This window comes from Saccopteryx leptura, chromosome 1 (assembly GCF_036850995.1).
Source record: "Saccopteryx leptura isolate mSacLep1 chromosome 1, mSacLep1_pri_phased_curated, whole genome shotgun sequence".
Lineage (NCBI taxonomy): Eukaryota > Metazoa > Chordata > Mammalia > Chiroptera > Emballonuridae > Saccopteryx > Saccopteryx leptura.
The window spans coordinates 20,663,930-20,681,823 of NC_089503.1; the positions used below are offsets into that span (position 1 = coordinate 20,663,930).

Sequence of the window (17,894 nt, forward strand, 5' to 3'; positions counted from 1 at the left end):
TGAGATTTTGGAGCTGTTTGTTGCCAATGCAAAAACTGACAAATACTATAACAAAATGTAGACTATCCTCACTAATCAATCACCAAAGAGATTGATTATAGAACCCATATGTTTATGAGATATGAACTGACTATTCAAATCTGCCCATTATTTTCTATAGTAGGTTTTAAAAGAATTGATTTGTAGAAATTTATGAAAAGAGTAATTTTGCGAACTCACTCTCTATCATTTATGCATATTGCAAATATCTTCTAACTTGTAGCTTATCTTTTAATTTTGATCATGGTGTCATTTGCTAAAGAGAAGCTTTTAATTTTAAGATGATCAACTTTATCAATTGTCCTCTTAATTGTTTGTGCTTTCAATGTTATTTTAAGGCACGTTTCTTATATGTGCAGTGGTTCCCCGCCTATCACGGGGGTTAGGTTCCAGAACTCCCCGTGACAGGCGAAAATCCAAGAAGTAGCGACCTTATATTTATTTTATTATTTATATATATTTTAAGGCTTTATAAACCTTCCCCACACTGTTACTAACCTTTTCCACTCTTATAAACACTAGCTCTTAAACACTTTCTACACTCTTAACCCTACATAAAATCCCATGATATAGCAAAAAATTCGTGATACAGAATTAGATCTATACAATATAAAAATCCGTGATACAGTTGAGACCGTGAAAAGTGAACTGCGATGTGGCGAGGGATGACTGGACCATATAGCTGGTCGAAATAAGAAATGCAAACTGATAGTCGGAGTTTTCATCAGTGAATTTAATTTGTTTATTGTGATTGCTGATCTATTTGGATTTATTTCAGTCATATTACTTTGGGATTTCTGGTTATCATTCTTTTTCTTTGTTTTTTTCTCTCTCTTTTCTTGTATGCCATGTGTGATAACACTATGTTCCTTTGCCTCCTCCGGTATCTTCTCTGCATTTGTGGGTTTGGAAACTATCGATTGCATTTTTGCTATTTTAGTGCTTGCCTTTACTGTATTTTATGTCAAATTTTTTTATCAGTAATTATTTCAGTATGTTTTAAAAAAAACCACACAAAACTGCCGACTAGGCGGTGGCGCAGTGGAGTGTCGGACTGGAATGCAGAGGACCCAGTTTTGAGACCCTGAGGTTGCCAGCTTGAGCACGGGCTCACCTGGTTTGAGCAAAGCTCACCAGCTTGGACCCTAAGGTTGCTGGCTCGAGCAAGGGGTTACTCGCTCTGCTATAGCCCCCCGGTCAAGGCACATATGAGAAAGCAATCAATGAACTAAGGTGTCACAACGAAAAACTGATGATTGATGTTTCTCATCTCTTTCCGTTCCTCTTTGTCTGTCCCTATCTATCCCTCTCTCTGACTTTCTCTCTGTAAAAACACAACAAAAAACCCACAAAACCATAACACCATTATCGCATGTAAAAAATAATACTCCCTCAAATATCAAATATTTGCTTTTTATTCAAATTCCCAATTGTTTGTTTCTCCTTCATTATAAAATACAGTTTGTTTGAATCAAAATCCAATGAGGTCAACACACATTGCAATTGGTTAATCTGTATCTTAAATTTCTTTTAATCTACTGGTTACCTTTTTAGCTCCTTTCTCTTTTTTTAACCGTTAAAACTTAATTTAGAGGCCCTGGCCGGTTGGCTCGGTGGTGGAGCGTCGGCCTGGCGTGCAGAAGTCCCGGGTTCGGTTCCGGCCAGGGCACACAGGAGAGACGCCCATCTGCTTCTCCACCCCTCCCCCTCTCCTTCTTCTCTGTCTCTCTCTTCCCCTCCTGCAGCCAAGGCTCCATTGGAGCAAAGATGGCCCGGGCGCTGGGGATGGCTCCTTGGCCTCTGCCCCAGGTGCTAGAGTGGCTCTGGTCGCGACAGAGCAACGCACGGAGGGGCAGAGCATCGCCCCTGGTGGGCGTGCCGCCTGGATCCCAGTTAGGCGCACGCGGGAGTCTGTCTGTCTATCCCCGTTTCCAGCTTCAGAAAAATACAGAAAAAAACAACAAAAAAAAAACCCTTAATTTTTAAAGAAATTGGGTCACTGGTCTGGTAGATTTTGCTGACTACGTCTCTAGGTTCATTTAACAAGCTCCTGTGTTCTCTGTACTTCCTGCATATTGGCAGCGGGGCCCAGAGGCTACCAGTGTTTCTGTGGCAGGGACTTCTTCCGCAGTCGAATGAGGCCTACGGGCCCCCTTTCAGAGTAATCTTTTAAAACACAACATAGAATATTAAAGTGACAAAGGACATCATTCATATTCGAAACAAATTATATCGTGTTTTGACTAGACTACTACTTCTTTTGGCAAGACTACTTGAAAGGTGGTAGTATTCTTAAGTTTTTAAATATGTTTGCCCATAAATTTTCCAACAGGATTTTAATTTATTGTTACATTTACAGTACTTCTCCTGAACATGACAAAAAGAGTCTAACATAAAAAAATGTCTGATGTGCTTTAACTGATCACGCCCCAACCCAACCACATGTTGTTAACTTCATCTAGTTTTACCTTTTAAAACATAAAAAAAGTTAAACAGATTCAGCAACTTTTGCATCAATGTTTTTACTGACACTTAAAATGTAGCTTTCACTGGGTTGACTTTTCCTCTTGCAAATGTATACTTTAAATTTTTTAAGTGAAAGTTTGTGGTTATTAAGCTCTTTTTGTATGTCAGAAAACATCTTTGCTTTGTACTCACTCTTGAATGATGGTTTAAGAAAATATAAAATTCTAGTTTGACCTTAACACTTTGAGGTTATTCCTCAGTTACCTTCTGCTATTTAAGAAGTCTACCTAGCCCTGGCCAGTTGGCTCAGTGGTAGGAGTGCGGGAGTCCCAGGTTCAATTCCCGGCCAGGGCACACAGGAGAAGCGCCCATCTGCTTCTCCACCCCTCCCCCTCTCCTTCCTCTCTCTCTCTCTCCCCCTCCCACAGCCAAGGCTCCATTGGAACAAAGATGGCCCAGGTGCTGAGGATGGCTCTGTGGCCTCTGCCTCAGGCGCTAGGATGGCTCTGGATGCAACAGAGCGACGCCCCAGAGGGGCAGAGCATCGCCCCCTGGTGGGCGTGCTGGGTGGATCCCGGTCCGGCGCATGCGGGAGTCTGTCTGACTGCCTCCGCATTTCCAGTTTTGGAAAATTGCAAAAAAAAAAAAAAAAAAAGAAGTCTACCTAGAATGTCACTACTCTGAATATAAACTGTAGTATCTGGTCCCATGGCTTTCAGTCCACCTGTCAATGATTAACAAGTTTATGTCTCCAGCCAGACCTTCACCACAGAGTGCACACTTGAAGAACCAACTTCCTACCTGTTATCTCCACTTAGATGTCTAACAGGCCCCTTACCCTTAACATACCAAAGCCAAACTACTACCAATTTTCCTCAACTCCCCAATCCTAATTTAAGTCTCCTTCTCTTCACATTATGTCATACTGCCCCCTAAAACCTGCGTTAGCATGACACATATGCAATGTGCCTGTGCGTCTGAAAATAAAAACTATTTTCTGCACAACTGCATCTTTTGAATGCTGTGCTTAAATAAAAAACAGATCAAATTTCCAAGCATGAAGCCAGATAAATATGCCTCTTGTCTTATTCCTAGTGTTCATAAAAATCAACATTTCTAAATTTATAGGTGATAGAACTGGTAGAGACAATGCAAAATGATGAGTTGTTCTAAAAGCACCACGAGCAATACAGAGCTGGTTAGTATGTGCTAAAAGCTCCTCCTTCTTCATTCACAAAAGTTTTAAAAATATATAAGTATTTCTGTTGATAGATGTGCTAGTTTGAATGTACATAAGTGAAATCTGGGATTTTTATGTCACGAGAAAATGAATGGCTACCTGACTCGACAGGTATGTCAGCTTTTAAGCCGAGACATACGGTGTTTGCCTCTTGTCCTGTCATGACTTGCTGCGTGAAATCAGGCAATTCACTCTGTCTTTGGCTCTAATTGTTTCCATGCCTTGAAAATGAGAATGATTATCATGATTCCTCCTAGTTCTCAAGACTAATTCAACTTGCTACGCTGAATAATTTCCTAAATCTCATCTTGTAAACTGGCTTAGATTTTCTACAATTTATAGTTCCTTTAAAATTTGGATTGTTTATACCGTAACTTTTTAAAAAAAGTTTTTAGTAGATGAGAGGCAGGAAGGCAGAGACAGACTCCCGCATGCACCCCGACTGGGATCCACCCAGCACGCCCACCAGGGGGCGATGCTCTGCCCATCTGAGGCTGCTGCTCTGTTGCTTTGAATACAGTAACTCCAGAGAAATGCAACAAGTTTCAGCTGCACATCACATGCCCAGTTGCCTCACCTCCAGTTCTTTGAGGTAGTTAACTGTTGTTTCTTGCCTCATTAATATGACTAAGTCGTGGGGATGCTTCAAGTTCATTGGTGAATCCACCTGTAAGCAAGCAAGCAAGCAATAAATAAATAAAGCTCAGATTTAATTAACATTTGTTTGGATTAATAAAGTTTCTTTGAATACACTCTAAATTATTGTTCAGGCCCTATTATAATCAGTATTAGGTGCTCAGTAGAACTTAAGGGTATTTCAAAAGTGACCACATATAAAGTTCAGCAAAGAGAACAATAGGTTCAACAGCTCTCCCTTGAACTCCAACCTGAAAGAGCAAGCTTTTGAAGTGAATATGCTGACTTGACTGGTCATGTAGAAATATTTAATGAGAGAAGTATTTGGCAACAAATGATAAATTCCTTAAAAGATGTTTCACACCTGTAATAATAAAGAGGGATTGTCTTTTTTAAAAAAAGTATTTATTGATTTTAGAAAGAGGAGAGAGAGAAAGGTGGGGGAGCAAGAAGTATCAACTCATAGTAGTTGCTTCTCGCATGTGCCTTGCCTGGGCAAGCCCTGGGTTTCAAACCAGTGACCTCAGCATTCCATGGTGACGCTTTATCCACTGCGCCACCACAGGCCAGGCCAGGCAGGGACTGTCTTATTTTGATAGCACTAAACAGATTCCATATCTTAACAGAGTTGGAAGCAATAAAAGGAAAATGCTAAAAGGACCTCTTTTTTTCCTAGCAAGAGAGAGACTGAGAGAGACAGACAGGAAGGGAGGGAAATAAGAAGCATCAACTTTTTTTTTTTTTTTTTTTTTTTTTTCATTTTTCTGAAGCTGGAAACAGGGAGAGACAGTCAGACAGACTCCCGCATGCGCCCGACCAGGATCCACCCAGCACGCCCACCAGGGGCGACGCTCTGCCCACCAGGGGGCGATGCTCTGCCCATCCTGGGCGTCGCCATGTTGCGACCAGAGCCACTCTAGCGCCTGGGGCAGAGGCCACAGAGCCATCCCCAGCGCCCGGGCCATCTTTGCTCCAATGGAGCCTTGGCTGCGGGAAGGGAAGAGAGAGACAGAGAGGAAAGCGCGGCGGAGGGGTGGAGAAGCAAATGGGCGCTTCTCCTGTGTGCCCTGGCCGGGAATCGAACCCGGGTCCTCCGCACGCTAGGCCGACGCTCTACCGCTGAGCCAACCGGCCAGGGCAAGAAGCATCAACTTTTAGTTGTGGCACTTGAGTTGTTCAGTGATTGCTTCTCATACATGCCTGGAGTGCGGGGCACTCCAGCCAAGGCTGTGACCCCTTGCTTAAGCCAGTGACCTTAGGCTCAAGCCAACAACCTTGGGCCTTAAGCCAGCGACCATGGGGTCATGTCTATGATCCCACGCTCCAGCCAGTGACCTCGGGGTTTTGAATCTGGGTCCTCAGTGTCCCGGGTTGACGCTGTATTCAATGCGTCACCACCAATAAGGCAGGATCAGTTTTTGAAAGCTATTTATGGAAGCCATAAATGAAAGATAATATAAATAACCTTAAGATTTGTTAGTTACGACTCATGTTCCCTGGATCATAAACAAGCAATTATGTTGTTGAAGATGTAGAAAAAATTACTCTCATATGCTGATAGGAGGCTTATAAATTTATTCTTATTTGGAGCGTTCTTGGACAATATGTATCAAAATGTTAAAAGTGCATATCCTTTCACCTGGAACTATAAACCCTGGGAAGCTATTGTACAGTTATTCATAAACAGGTAGGCAGATATATACAAGGATGCTCATTATAAGACTTTTAGCTGAGAAAAAAAAAATAGAAACAATCTAAGTTAATCAATAAGGGAATAGAGAAATCCAATACCCAGTGAAATGGGATATAGAAAGCTAGATCTATTTTCACGCAAAGATGTTCACAATGTATAATGAACTAAAAGCAATAAAGAATAGTAAGTATACTATGAGCTTTTAAAAAGCTATGTGTATATTTTTAATGATATATATAAATGTATTTACATATCTGTGTAGGCACAAAGCTAAGTCAGTTTACAGTGGTGTCTTTAGAGGAGTGGGATAAAGGAGAGGTACATTTATGCTTTTACTTTATACACTTGTATATTTTTAAATTATTGGTAATGTATGCATAACACATTTATAATAAGGAGAAACAATTCACACACATACACACAAAGCTTCTGGCATTTCAGAAAAATCTAAGACACTGACCTTGGTACCTAAGGGATAAGATGAAGTTCCCTCTATCTCATAGTGTCAGATGGTCAAAGTTCCACTTTAAGAAGAAACACTTTTTGTAACCTCTAAGAAATTGATATCGGCTCAACTAATTGAGTTTTGAGCTCACCTTTTACGCATAGAAGACAGCCTTGCTTAAACCCTGGTGAATATGAGAGCCTATTAAAAAATTATTTTGTAAAGAGGGAGTAAGAACGTGAAATAAAGTGGCTTTAATAATATACATGATAACTGGACAATGCTCAATGACTACAGATAAAACTTACCTGCCTCTGCTCATTCTACCATCTTGGAGATTCCAGAGGAAAAGAGATATTAATTCTGAGTACCTCCAATCACACTTTCATTGCAATGATCTGACCTACATAATTATCATTACCTAGTTCTATAATTACTATCTCCTATCGTCTTGCTCTTAAGATGAGATTCCTTCACTGCTCCCTGGCCTTCCCACTCTATGGGAATTTACATTAAAACTGAATTCTGAATTTAAAAAGCACTAACATATGAACAGCAAGGCCTATGCATGGCCACCTGAGCTGTAAAACTCTGTCAATCAAACCTAGCAAAGGCCTATCAGCAAAAGGTGGAAGATTTTTCCTCTTTTCAATAGTAGTTGAGCATAGTCCCAATAGGCATATGTGGGTGAGGCAGGGAAAGCTACTACCATAAATTGAATATGGACCAATTTCAAGCCAAGGCCCATCAATCTTTTTTATAATATGATATATTATTTGATATATTATAGCACACCAAAATTTTTACAGTAGAAAATGTAAAAGCTATAGCCAGTGGCCAGAGCACAAAAGAGTTATACATAAAGAAGCCAAAGGAAGCCTGCTGACTTTGCAACTCTGTCCATTTCTCAAGAGGTAGTTGAGTGATTTAGTACATAACTTTATGTAAGTATTTTTCAATAAGGATTTTTGGAAAAAAAATTAGGGAAGGAGGAATGAAAGTGGGAGCATGACATTCCCATTGCAAAATACCTAACCAGTCTGATAACTTGATATGTGCAGAATTCTAAGAGGAATGAAAGAATGAAACAAATGAAGGTTTATATGAGAAATACTTAAAGTATAATCTTAATTTTGGATAAAAAAGATACTATATAACTAGGATTTACCATATTTGAATAACATGGGTTGGGCCAACATTCAAATATGAGGAAATACTTTTCATTTCCTTGAAGCTTTTAGTTCAACAAAGATACAGCAGCGAGAGGAGGTATAAAGTGATTACAGAGGAAGGGAGTCTACTCACAGGGGTGTTTCTCTTTTAACAGGGCAGCAAATGGCACAAATCTTCTCCAGATAAGGGTTGGCAGCAAATGATTTATATAGCCTGACATACATTTTTTTTTTTTTGACAGAGACAGAGAGAGAGTCAGAAAGAGGGACAGATAGGAACAGACAGGACAGGAGAAAGATGAGAAGCATCCATTCTTCATTGCGGCACTTAGTTGTTCAGTGATTACTTTTTAATATGTGCCTTCGGGGGGGGGGGCTAAAACAGAGTGAGTGACCCCTTGCTCAAGACAGCAAAACTTGGGCTTCGAGCCAGTGACCTTGGGCTTCAAGCCAGTGACCTTTGGGCTCGAGCCAGAGACCATGGGGTCATGTTTACGATCCTACGCTCAAGCCAGTGACCCCGTGCTCAAGCTGGTGAGCTTTGCTCAAACCAGATGAGCTCGCACTCAAGCCGGCGACCTCAGGGTTTCAAACCTGGGTCCTTCGTATCCCAGTCCGATTCTCTATTCACTGCACCACCACCTGGTCAGGTCCGACATATATTTTTATTGAGATATCTTCAAGTTCTTGCATTTTAACACATCCTTGGCAAATGTCAATCAGCTTGAATTTCTCTCCTTCCACACACTGCTCCTCTTCCTTAGAAGATTACAAATACCACACATCCACTCAGCCAATAAAAGTTTATTAAGACTCTGTGAATCAGACCCACTATGAGTCAATATTTGGAACCTAGTCACTCCTTTTTTATGTACATCCTAAGAAGGAATGGTAATATGCCTTCAAAATCGTTAGCATTTAGAAGAGGTGGCTGTAAGCCCAGGAGCAAAGAGTGACAGGAATTAGAGGTGACGGAAGATGACTTGACTTTGAGTGGTGAGCACACAGTGCAGTAGACAGATGATGTGTCACAGAAATGTACACTTGAAACCTGTGTGATCTTATTAACCAATGTCACCTCAATAAATTTAATTTAAAAAAAAAGACCATAATGCGTACACATAATCTCAAAGCACTTCCCGGCTTTTTCACAAGGGACAAACAACCCTACAAACTTCCATTACTGCAAGGCGCAGAAAATAGTGCTTGTAATGACCAGAACCATTAAGAAACAATGACATTATTTTCAATTTCTTCACTTAAGCAGGGGAGGCAGTGTGAAATATATTTTAGAGCAAAATTCAAACTACAGGGAAAGACTGACCAAGTATTTGGAAATTCACTCTCTGGAATTCTATTATCCAAAATGATTCATTTTCTAAGAGTTCCAGGTAAATAAAGTTTCACTGTTACTGTAGCAATTCATTTTAATAAAAAAAAACCATCTAAGGCAATTCAATTTTATAAGTACATATATCCAATTATATATAACAGCAGTAAATATCTTATTCAAACCAAGTTCATTTTTATATATTTCATCTGCTGTTCTCTCCAACCAAAATAGCACTAACATCTACATCTCTGACTGAGAGTCCTATCTCTGTGAATTTAGTATATTCAACAGCAAAGGATAGAAATATCACTGTATGAGGGTAATTACTCCACTGCCAAATTAGATAAAAGGTGAACATTTTAAACTTAAAAATAATATCAACCTAAGGGTATAAACATATTTGAGTTCTACAAAAGCAAGTTTTAATCAATCACTTTGTACTGGTCTTTTATGACAGAAAATTGAACATTTCTATTGTAACATGAATTCCATCCCTCATATGCAACTTATCCTTCATATATGAACATTTTTATCCACTATTTTTAAAAAATGGTATTCAAATGAGTATATGAAAGTAACATTAATGGGGAAGTTAATCTTTTCCGAACAGCAGTTTGAAACTGGTAAATAAAATCTTACATTATGCCACACTCATTTAAAAATAATTCCTCTTGCCTCACCAGGCAGTGGCGCAGTGGATAGAGCGTCGGATTGGGATGTGGAAGGACCCAGGTTCGAGACCCCGAGGTCGCCAGCTTGAGCACGGGCTCATCTGGTTTGAGCAAAAGCTCACCAGCTTGGACCCAAGGTCGCTGGCTCGAGCAAGGGGTGACTCAGTCTGCTGAAGGACCGTGGTCAAGGCACATATGAGAAAGCAATCAATGAACAACTAAGGTGTCGCAACTGAAAACTGATGATTGATGCTTCTCATCTCTCTCTGTTCCTGTCTGTCTGTCCCTGTCTATCCCTCTCTCTGACTCTCTCTGTCTCTGTAAAAAAAATAATAATAAAAAAAAATAAAAAAATCTCTAATCCAGAACATCTGTTTGAGCTTTGGGGGATAATCCAACCTCTAACCACAGGGGGCCTGAGAATGGGGTTAAAGAAGCAGAGAAAGGCAGCCCGGCCTCTGGTTGCACAGTGGACAGAGTGTCTACCTGGAGCACTGAGGTCGCAGGTTCAACCGCCTGTGGTCAAGCCACATAGGACAAGCAACCAATAAACAACTAAAGTTGAAGTAACTATGAGTTGATGCTTCTAGCTCCCTGACTCCTCTTTCTGCAGAATCAATAAAAAAAGTCCTTTAAAAAAAGAGAGAGAAATGCAGAGAAAAACCTATCTTGGATACACTGTTTGATCCCTTGATCAAACTGTAGTACTTAGAATGTGTCCAGATGTTCCAATAAATTTTCAATACAGAAAATCTTTGAGGGTATGTCTTAAGGTTCTCTTCCTAATTTTCTTTAGGCCCTCTGCCTGGGGTATATTCATATCATGGCTCTTTAAGCCCCAGTGCCTTTGCACATGCTGATTCATCTACTTGGAATTCATTTCTATCCCGATGCTTTTGGGGAAGGCCAAATGACTTTGCTCTAATGACATTTCTTTTGTGAGGCCATTCTTCTCTTCAGCTTCCTTATTACTTTATACACACTTCCTTAATGTTAACAGAGGCAGGTAGCTAGATATTGATGGGGAAAGAGAGCAAAGGGAGTTGGACATCAGATTTTATAAAACTTGGAAAGCCTGCTTCAGTAAGAAGTGTCAGCATTCCATTTAGTTTCATTTTCTAAAAGGCTATATCATTCACAGGCTAATTAGTCCACTGTTCCCTTAGCCCTCCTCAATTTCTAGCCTTTTGGGGATGAATCTGCCCAAGGCACTGCTGGTCCCGGTGCTGGGGTGAGGTGCTTCTTTGCTTCCACTTTAGGGCGAGTTCAGGGGAAGCCAGATGGCTAGTCAGTCTATCCTAGGGGAAGGATCCAATTAGTTAGTGGGAGGAGCCAATAGAAACCTGCAACATTTAAAAGAAACTAATTGGTTGGCTTAAAGGAAAGCTAGTCCTTTTCAGCCTCAAATATAAATAGAGGCTGACCAGAGATCCAGCCCTTTTGCCCTTCTCTCTGCCTTCCTGCTTGGGAAGGCTCTAGCCACTTTTGCTCCCACACTGTGTGGGCTGGCAGCCAGATGGTCTTCCAAGTACACACCTTGAGTAATGCCTGGACTAGACTGAGGTTTGATATGTGCTAAACCATGGTGCATAGTATCTGGACTTTGATTTTTGCACTGGGCTTAATGAAGACATGACTGGACTTTCTCCTTGGCAAGAGAGATGGAGATGAGACATTGAATGCCTGTGAGCAATCTTCTGTCTCAACCTGACATAAATCTTACTACAACCTAAGCTTCTCCAAGTGGGGGTCGTTTGAAATTCCTTTCTCTTGATACTACAATAGAACCACATCAGAACTGGCATCAATAGCATTATTACACTGTTTAATTATTGTATGTCTGTCTCTCCAAAAAATGGTTTTCATTCCCTTTTTCTATATTTTATTTATTGATTTTTAGAAGAGGAGAGAAAGAGAGAGAGAGAGGGAGAGAGAGCTAGGAAAAGAGGGAAGAAGCAGAAGCAACCACTCATAGTAGTTGTTTCCTGTATGTGCCTTGACCAGGCAAGCCCAGGGTTTTGAACCGGTGACCTCAGCATTCCAGGTGGACACTTGATCCACTGCGCCACCACAGGACTTTCATTCCTGTTTCAACCCTCAGTACTTAATATGCTTTGGGTACATGTTAGACATTTATGACATTATTGTTTGATGAAGCTGTCGATGTCACATTTGTTAGATACTCCATCTCTAAGGCATTATCATTCACTGATGATTGGCAAGGAGGTAAAGTGGCTAAGCCACCAGCAATTAGGAAAATATAAGTCCTTGACAGGTCTATGACCTTAAGCAAATCACTTTTCCTTCCTGGGTTTATGTTTCCTCAGCCTACCGATTTCCAAAGTACCTTGTAATTTCCAAATTCTACCAGAATGAGAGATTTAAACTAACAAAAGTATCACATTTTATCAGCTAGCTTTTCTCCGGAATAGTGAATCAACTTAAATTCCTAACAACAGTCACAGAGTGTCTACACACTTTTAGAAACACAGAATTGAAGGAAGTCAGAGAAATGGCACCGTGAAGAGTGCTCCCGATACCTCTCCCCAAAATTTCAACAAGTTCTTCAACCAGTGACAGAAAAATCTATCCTTGGAGCGTCTGGAAGTCCCACACACTGAACACGAAGGTATGATCGAGCGAAGAACTGACTAAATATATAATCAACCCTGTAGGAAATAAGATGGAGAACGGAGCACTCGCCTTCCTCACTAACCTGAGCAAGGGCTACTTTCTCTTGGACAGAAACTCTACAAGCTAGAAGAGAGTGGACCCCAATATTTAAAGTTCTGAAAGAGAGGAACTTCCAGCCAAGAATACTATACCCATCAAAGCTATCCTTCAAATATGAAGGAGAAATAAAAACATTCACAGATACAGAAAAGATGAGGGAATTTATCATCAGAAAACCCCCACTTCAGGAAATACTAAAGGGGGGTTTCCAACCAGACACAAAGAACAAAACAAAACAAAACCACAAGTAAAAGCTCCACCAAGAACACAATAAAACCAAATTTAAACTGTGACAACAAAAACCAAAAAAAAGGGGGAGAGGACGGAGATTAACAGCAGCAAAGGACAATGGAGTACAGAAGTACTCATAAGATAGTGCACTACAATGAACATAATGTACCCTGATTTATTGATGTCACCCATTAAAATTAATAAAAATTTATAATAAAAAAAGAAACAGAATTTAGGAGTAAGGGTAAATACATTTTTTTTTGTATTTTTCTGAAGTGAGAAGCAGGGAGGCAGACAGACAGTCTCCCGCATGCACCCGACCGGGATCCACCTGGCATGCCCACTAGGGGGTGATGTTCTGCCCATCTGGGGTGTTGCTCTGTCACAACAGGAGCCATTCTAGCACCTGAGGTGGAGGCCATGGAGCCATCCTCAGTGCCCGGGCAAACTTTGCTCCAATGAAGCCTTGGTTGCAAGAGGGGAAGAGAGAGAGAGAAAGGAGAGGTGAGGGGTTGAGAAGCAGATGGGTGCTTCTCTTGTGTGCCCTGGCTGGGGATCGAACCTGGGACATCCACACACCTGGCCGATGCTCTACCACTGAGCCAACCGGCCAGGGCCTAAATACATTTTAATCTCTTTGTTGGCCATATGTATTTCTTCTTTTGTGTCTTATAAAATACATCTTTCTCATAGTCTCTCTTTAAATCCATCTGACATTTTACACATCCTATTTCAGGAATGGTGATTTCTAGTTGGTGGACTCTGGGTGATTATAAACAGAGCTAAATGCTTAGTCTCTCTGACTCCATTTGTTCAAGCCTGTGTTATTCCCATGGCTGACAGCTCCTGCTGTAGACAAGCTAGTCATAGGAATTCTGCTTGGGACTTGAGTTATTACAAAAACAGCCCCTCCCATTTCCCCTTCCCTGCACATAAAAGAAGTCTGAACCTTGCACTTTCTTAAAATGGATTTGAAGAACTAGAGTTCCCATCTTCTCAGTTGGTGCCTGGTTAGTCAACAAACCTTTCCTTACTTCACACTCTCACATTATTTTGGCTTTTGAAGTGTCAAGCACAGGGACTTTGGAGGGTAATAATTATTGTCTTCTTGTGTTCTCTGACTTTATCCTCAGGGAACATATTTTACTTAAATATATAAAATATTTCTTCCTTTTAAAAGTGTTACTTGTGGATCATCTTGTTAAAAGAAATCTTTAGAGCACTATACAACATGTATCTTAAAAACAAAACAAACTGTAATGACGAGTGTAAGCTGAGGTCTGAGGAGCAATTCTGTAGCTTTTCCTTACACATCCACAGAGGAGAAAGTTCCTCTCACAGGTGCGGGGCCAGGCACAGCGCCTCAAAAAGGCAGCATCCACTGTATTTCTCGTTCCTTACTTCCCTCTCCTCAGGTTTCTATCCTGATTTTAAATCTAGTTCGCTGTCATTTTCAAATGATTGCCGAGGGAACCCTCCTGTCTGTGGCCCCCATCAGGCTAATATGACGACGAAGAAGATGAGTTTTAGAGGGACGGGCTGAGGGAAGGAAGATGAGTTTTAGAGGGACGGGCTGAGGGAGGGAAGATGAGTTTTAGAGGGACGGGCTGAGGGAAGGAAGATGAGCTTTAGAGGGACGGGCTGAGGGAGGGAAGATGAGTTTTAGAGGGACGGGCTGAGGGAAGGAAGATGAGTTTTAGAGGGACGGGCTGAGGGAGGGAAGATGAGCTTTAGAGGGACGGGCTGAGGGAAGGAAGATGAGTTTTAGAGGGACGGGCTGAGGGAGGGAAGATGAGCTTTAGAGGGACGGGCTGAGGGAAGGAAGATGAGTTTTAGAGGGACGGGCTGAGGGAGGGAAGATGAGCTTTAGAGGGACGGGCTGAGGGAAGGAAGATGAGTTTTAGAGGGACGGGCTGAGGGAAGGAAGATGAGTTTTAGAGGGACGGGCTGAGGGAGGGAAGATGAGTTTTAGAGGGACGGGCTGAGGGAGGGAAGATGAGCTTTAGAGGGACGGGCTGAGGGAAGGAAGATGAGTTTTAGAGGGACGGGCTGAGGGAAGGAAGATGAGTTTCAGAGGGACGGGCTGAGGGAGGGAAGATGAGTTTTAGAGGGACAGGCTGAGGGAGGGAAGATGAGTTTTAGAGGGACGGGCTGAGGGAGGGAAGATGAGCTTTAGAGGGACGGGCTGAGGGAAGGAAGATGAGTTTTAGAGGGACGGGCTGAGGGAGGGAAGATGAGTTTTAGAGGGACGGGCTGAGGGAAGGAAGATGAGTTTTAGAGGGACGGGCTGAGGGAGGGAAGATGAGCTTTAGAGGGACGGGCTGAGGGAAGGAAGATGAGTTTTAGAGGGACGGGCTGAGGGAGGGAAGATGAGCTTTAGAGGGACGGGCTGAGGGAAGGAAGATGAGTTTTAGAGGGACGGGCTGAGGGAGGGAAGATGAGTTTTAGAGGGACAGGCTGAGGGAAGGAAGATGAGTTTTAGAGGGACGGGCTGAGGGAAGGAAGATGAGTTTTAGAGGGACGGGCTGAGGGAGGGAAGATGAGTTTTAGAGGGACGGGCTGAGGGAGGGAAGGTGAGTTTTAGAGGGACGGGCTGAGGGAAGGAAGGTGAGTTTTAGAGGGACGGGCTGAGGGAAGGAAGATGAGTTTTAGAGGGACGGGCTGAGGGAGGGAAGATGAGTTTTAGAGGGACGGGCTGAGGGAGGGAAGATGAGTTTTAGAGGGACGGGCTGAGGGAAGGAAGATGAGCTTTAGAGGGACGGGCTGAGGGAGGCAGAAGAGTGTGCTGTCCCACTTTGCATGCAGCTCTCTTGAATCTCTGCAGCATCTTCCAGGTCCAGAGAAGTGCAAGTTCACAAAACACCAGTCTAGCCTGAGCTCTTGAGAGGGAAGTACACAGGCTCCTGCCTATACTTGTCAAAACTTTACTATAAACAAATCTTTTACTAAAAACATTTACTTGTGTAAGATCAATAAATGTCTGACCGTGCAGACGGTGGTGCAGTGGATAGAGCGCCAGCCTGGGTCCTGGGCACCAGGTCACTGGCTTGAGTACGGGATCACAGACATGACCCCATGATCGCTGGCTTGAGGCCCAAGGTCACTGGCTTGAGCCCAATGTGCTTGGCTTGAGCAAGGAGTCACTGGCTCGGCTGGAGCCCCTGGTCATGGCACATATTGAAAAGCAATCAATGAACAGCTGAGGTGCCGCAACAAAGAATTGATGCTTCTCATCTCTCCCCCTTCCAGTCTGTTCCTCTCTCTCACTTGCTCTCTTGCTAAAAATAAACAAACAAAAAACCTCAACAAAATGCTATTTATTATTAACTATTGGGATTTGGAAAACTTTTGTTAAAGATCACTTTTTTGCTCTTAGAGTATTTGTATAGTATTTTAATGAAAAATTAAAAGCTGGTATCAATTTTGTAGGACACCAGGTTATCAACACTAAAAATTAACTTTAAATCAGGGGTAGTCAACCTTCTTATACCTACTGCCCACTTTTGTATCTCTGTTAGCAGTAAAATTTTCTAACTGCCCACTGGTTCCACAGTCATGGTGATTTATAAAGTAGGGAAGTAACTTTACTTTATAAAATTTATAAAGCAGAGTTACAGCAAGTTAAAGCATATAATAATAATTACCAAGTACTTTATGTCGGATTTTCACTAAGTTTGGCAGAATAAATCTATATAAAACAACTAACTATAGTTCAGTCTATCTTTTTATTTATACTTTGGTTGCTCCGCTAACACCTACCATGAAAGCATTTGGTAAGGAGCAGGTTGACTACCACTGCCTTAAATGAACAAAAATACTGAATCCTGACCAGCACAGAAATTTTTATGACCTTATATAACTATTTTTAAAAGTCTTACCTTAAATTAGATTTTACCTTTCTATTTTTATTTATTTATTTATTTTTATTTATTCATTATAGAGAGGAGAGAAAGAGAGAGAGAGAGAGAGAGAGAGAAGGGGAGAGGAGCAGGAAGCATCAACTCCCCTATGTGCCTTGACCAGGCAAGCTCAGAGTTTTGAACCGGCAACCTCAGCATTTCCAGGTTGACGCTTTATCCACTGCGCCACCACAGGTCAGGCAGATTTTACCTTTCTATTTTCAAAATTCCAGGAAGACACAGTTGTACATGCTTGAAGTCATATAAAATAATCTAGGTATCTGAAGGATTTTATATAGCTATAATCTGGACTTGGATAGGTAGTGCTACAGCTGATTTTGTGAGAATATTCATGTCAAACAATCAACATTTTCCTGACAAGTTAATTTTTCATTTCTGACATGAACAACTTCTAATATAAGCGCTATTAGTCTACACTTTCTGATTTATGTAACCAAGAACTATACAAATAACATAATGAATAAAGTAGGCAGTTTACAATTTTACAAGGAAAGAGAATGAAACACTGGATGAAGACACAAGAGCCATGGATGTATATCATTTGAATTCTTATGATATTCATGTAAACATATACAGAAACAATGTAGCTAAACAGAATTGACATGTAACTCAAAGGTGACTCTCATTCCAGCAGCAATATTTATTCAACTCAGAATGGCTTAATGGATATGTCCATGTCCTAATCCCCAGAACCTCTAAATATGTTCAGTTACATGGCAAAAGGGAATTAAGGTAACTGGAGTTTTAAGACCTGGAGTTAAGGTCAATATTCAGATTACTTTAATTAAAATAGAGTACTCTCTGGATTATCTAGATGAGCCCAATGAATCACAAGGGTCCTTAAAAAGTGGAATAGCTGTATCAACTATAATTTTAAAAATTAAAAAACATTTAAAAATAAATAAAAGCAGTCAGCTCAATAACAACAACAGTGGAATAGGGAAGTCAGCACTGGCTGGTTAGCTCAGTTGGTTAGACCATTACCCCGTATGCCGAAGTTGTGGGTTTGATCCCCGGTCAGGGCACAAACAAGAATCAACCAGTGAACGCACAGATGGGTGAAACAGCAAACCAATGTCTCTGTCTCTCCCTTCCATTCTCTCTAAAATCAATTTAAAATAATTTAAAAAAAGAATAGGGAAGTCAAAGAGAAAGATGTGATTAAGGAAAAATGGTCAGGAAGATGCAACATTGTGGCTTTGGAGATGCAATAAAGAGGGGTCAAGAGGCAAGAAATGCGGTGGCATCTAGAAAAGGCAAGGACATGGACGATCCTCTAGAACCTCCAGAAAGATCTATAGTGCTGCTGTCCCCT

General features: G+C 41.4%; 1 protein-coding gene across 5 annotated transcripts in view; it reads right to left on the reverse strand.

The window, feature by feature from the left end:
- The window catches only part of TTC17 (tetratricopeptide repeat domain 17), a 116,733-nt gene that overhangs the window by 81,986 nt on the left and 16,853 nt on the right, over window positions 1-17,894 (reverse strand). For 3 of the 5 annotated variants that reach the window (XM_066362996.1, XM_066362976.1, XM_066363006.1), the window contains exon 2: window positions 4,323-4,412. The exons of the other annotated variants lie outside the window; for them this stretch is intronic. In XM_066362996.1, coding sequence (XP_066219093.1) covers window positions 4,323-4,412 — 90 coding nt within the window. The remainder of the gene's footprint in view (window positions 1-4,322; window positions 4,413-17,894) is intronic. 5 annotated transcript variants of the gene reach the window in all.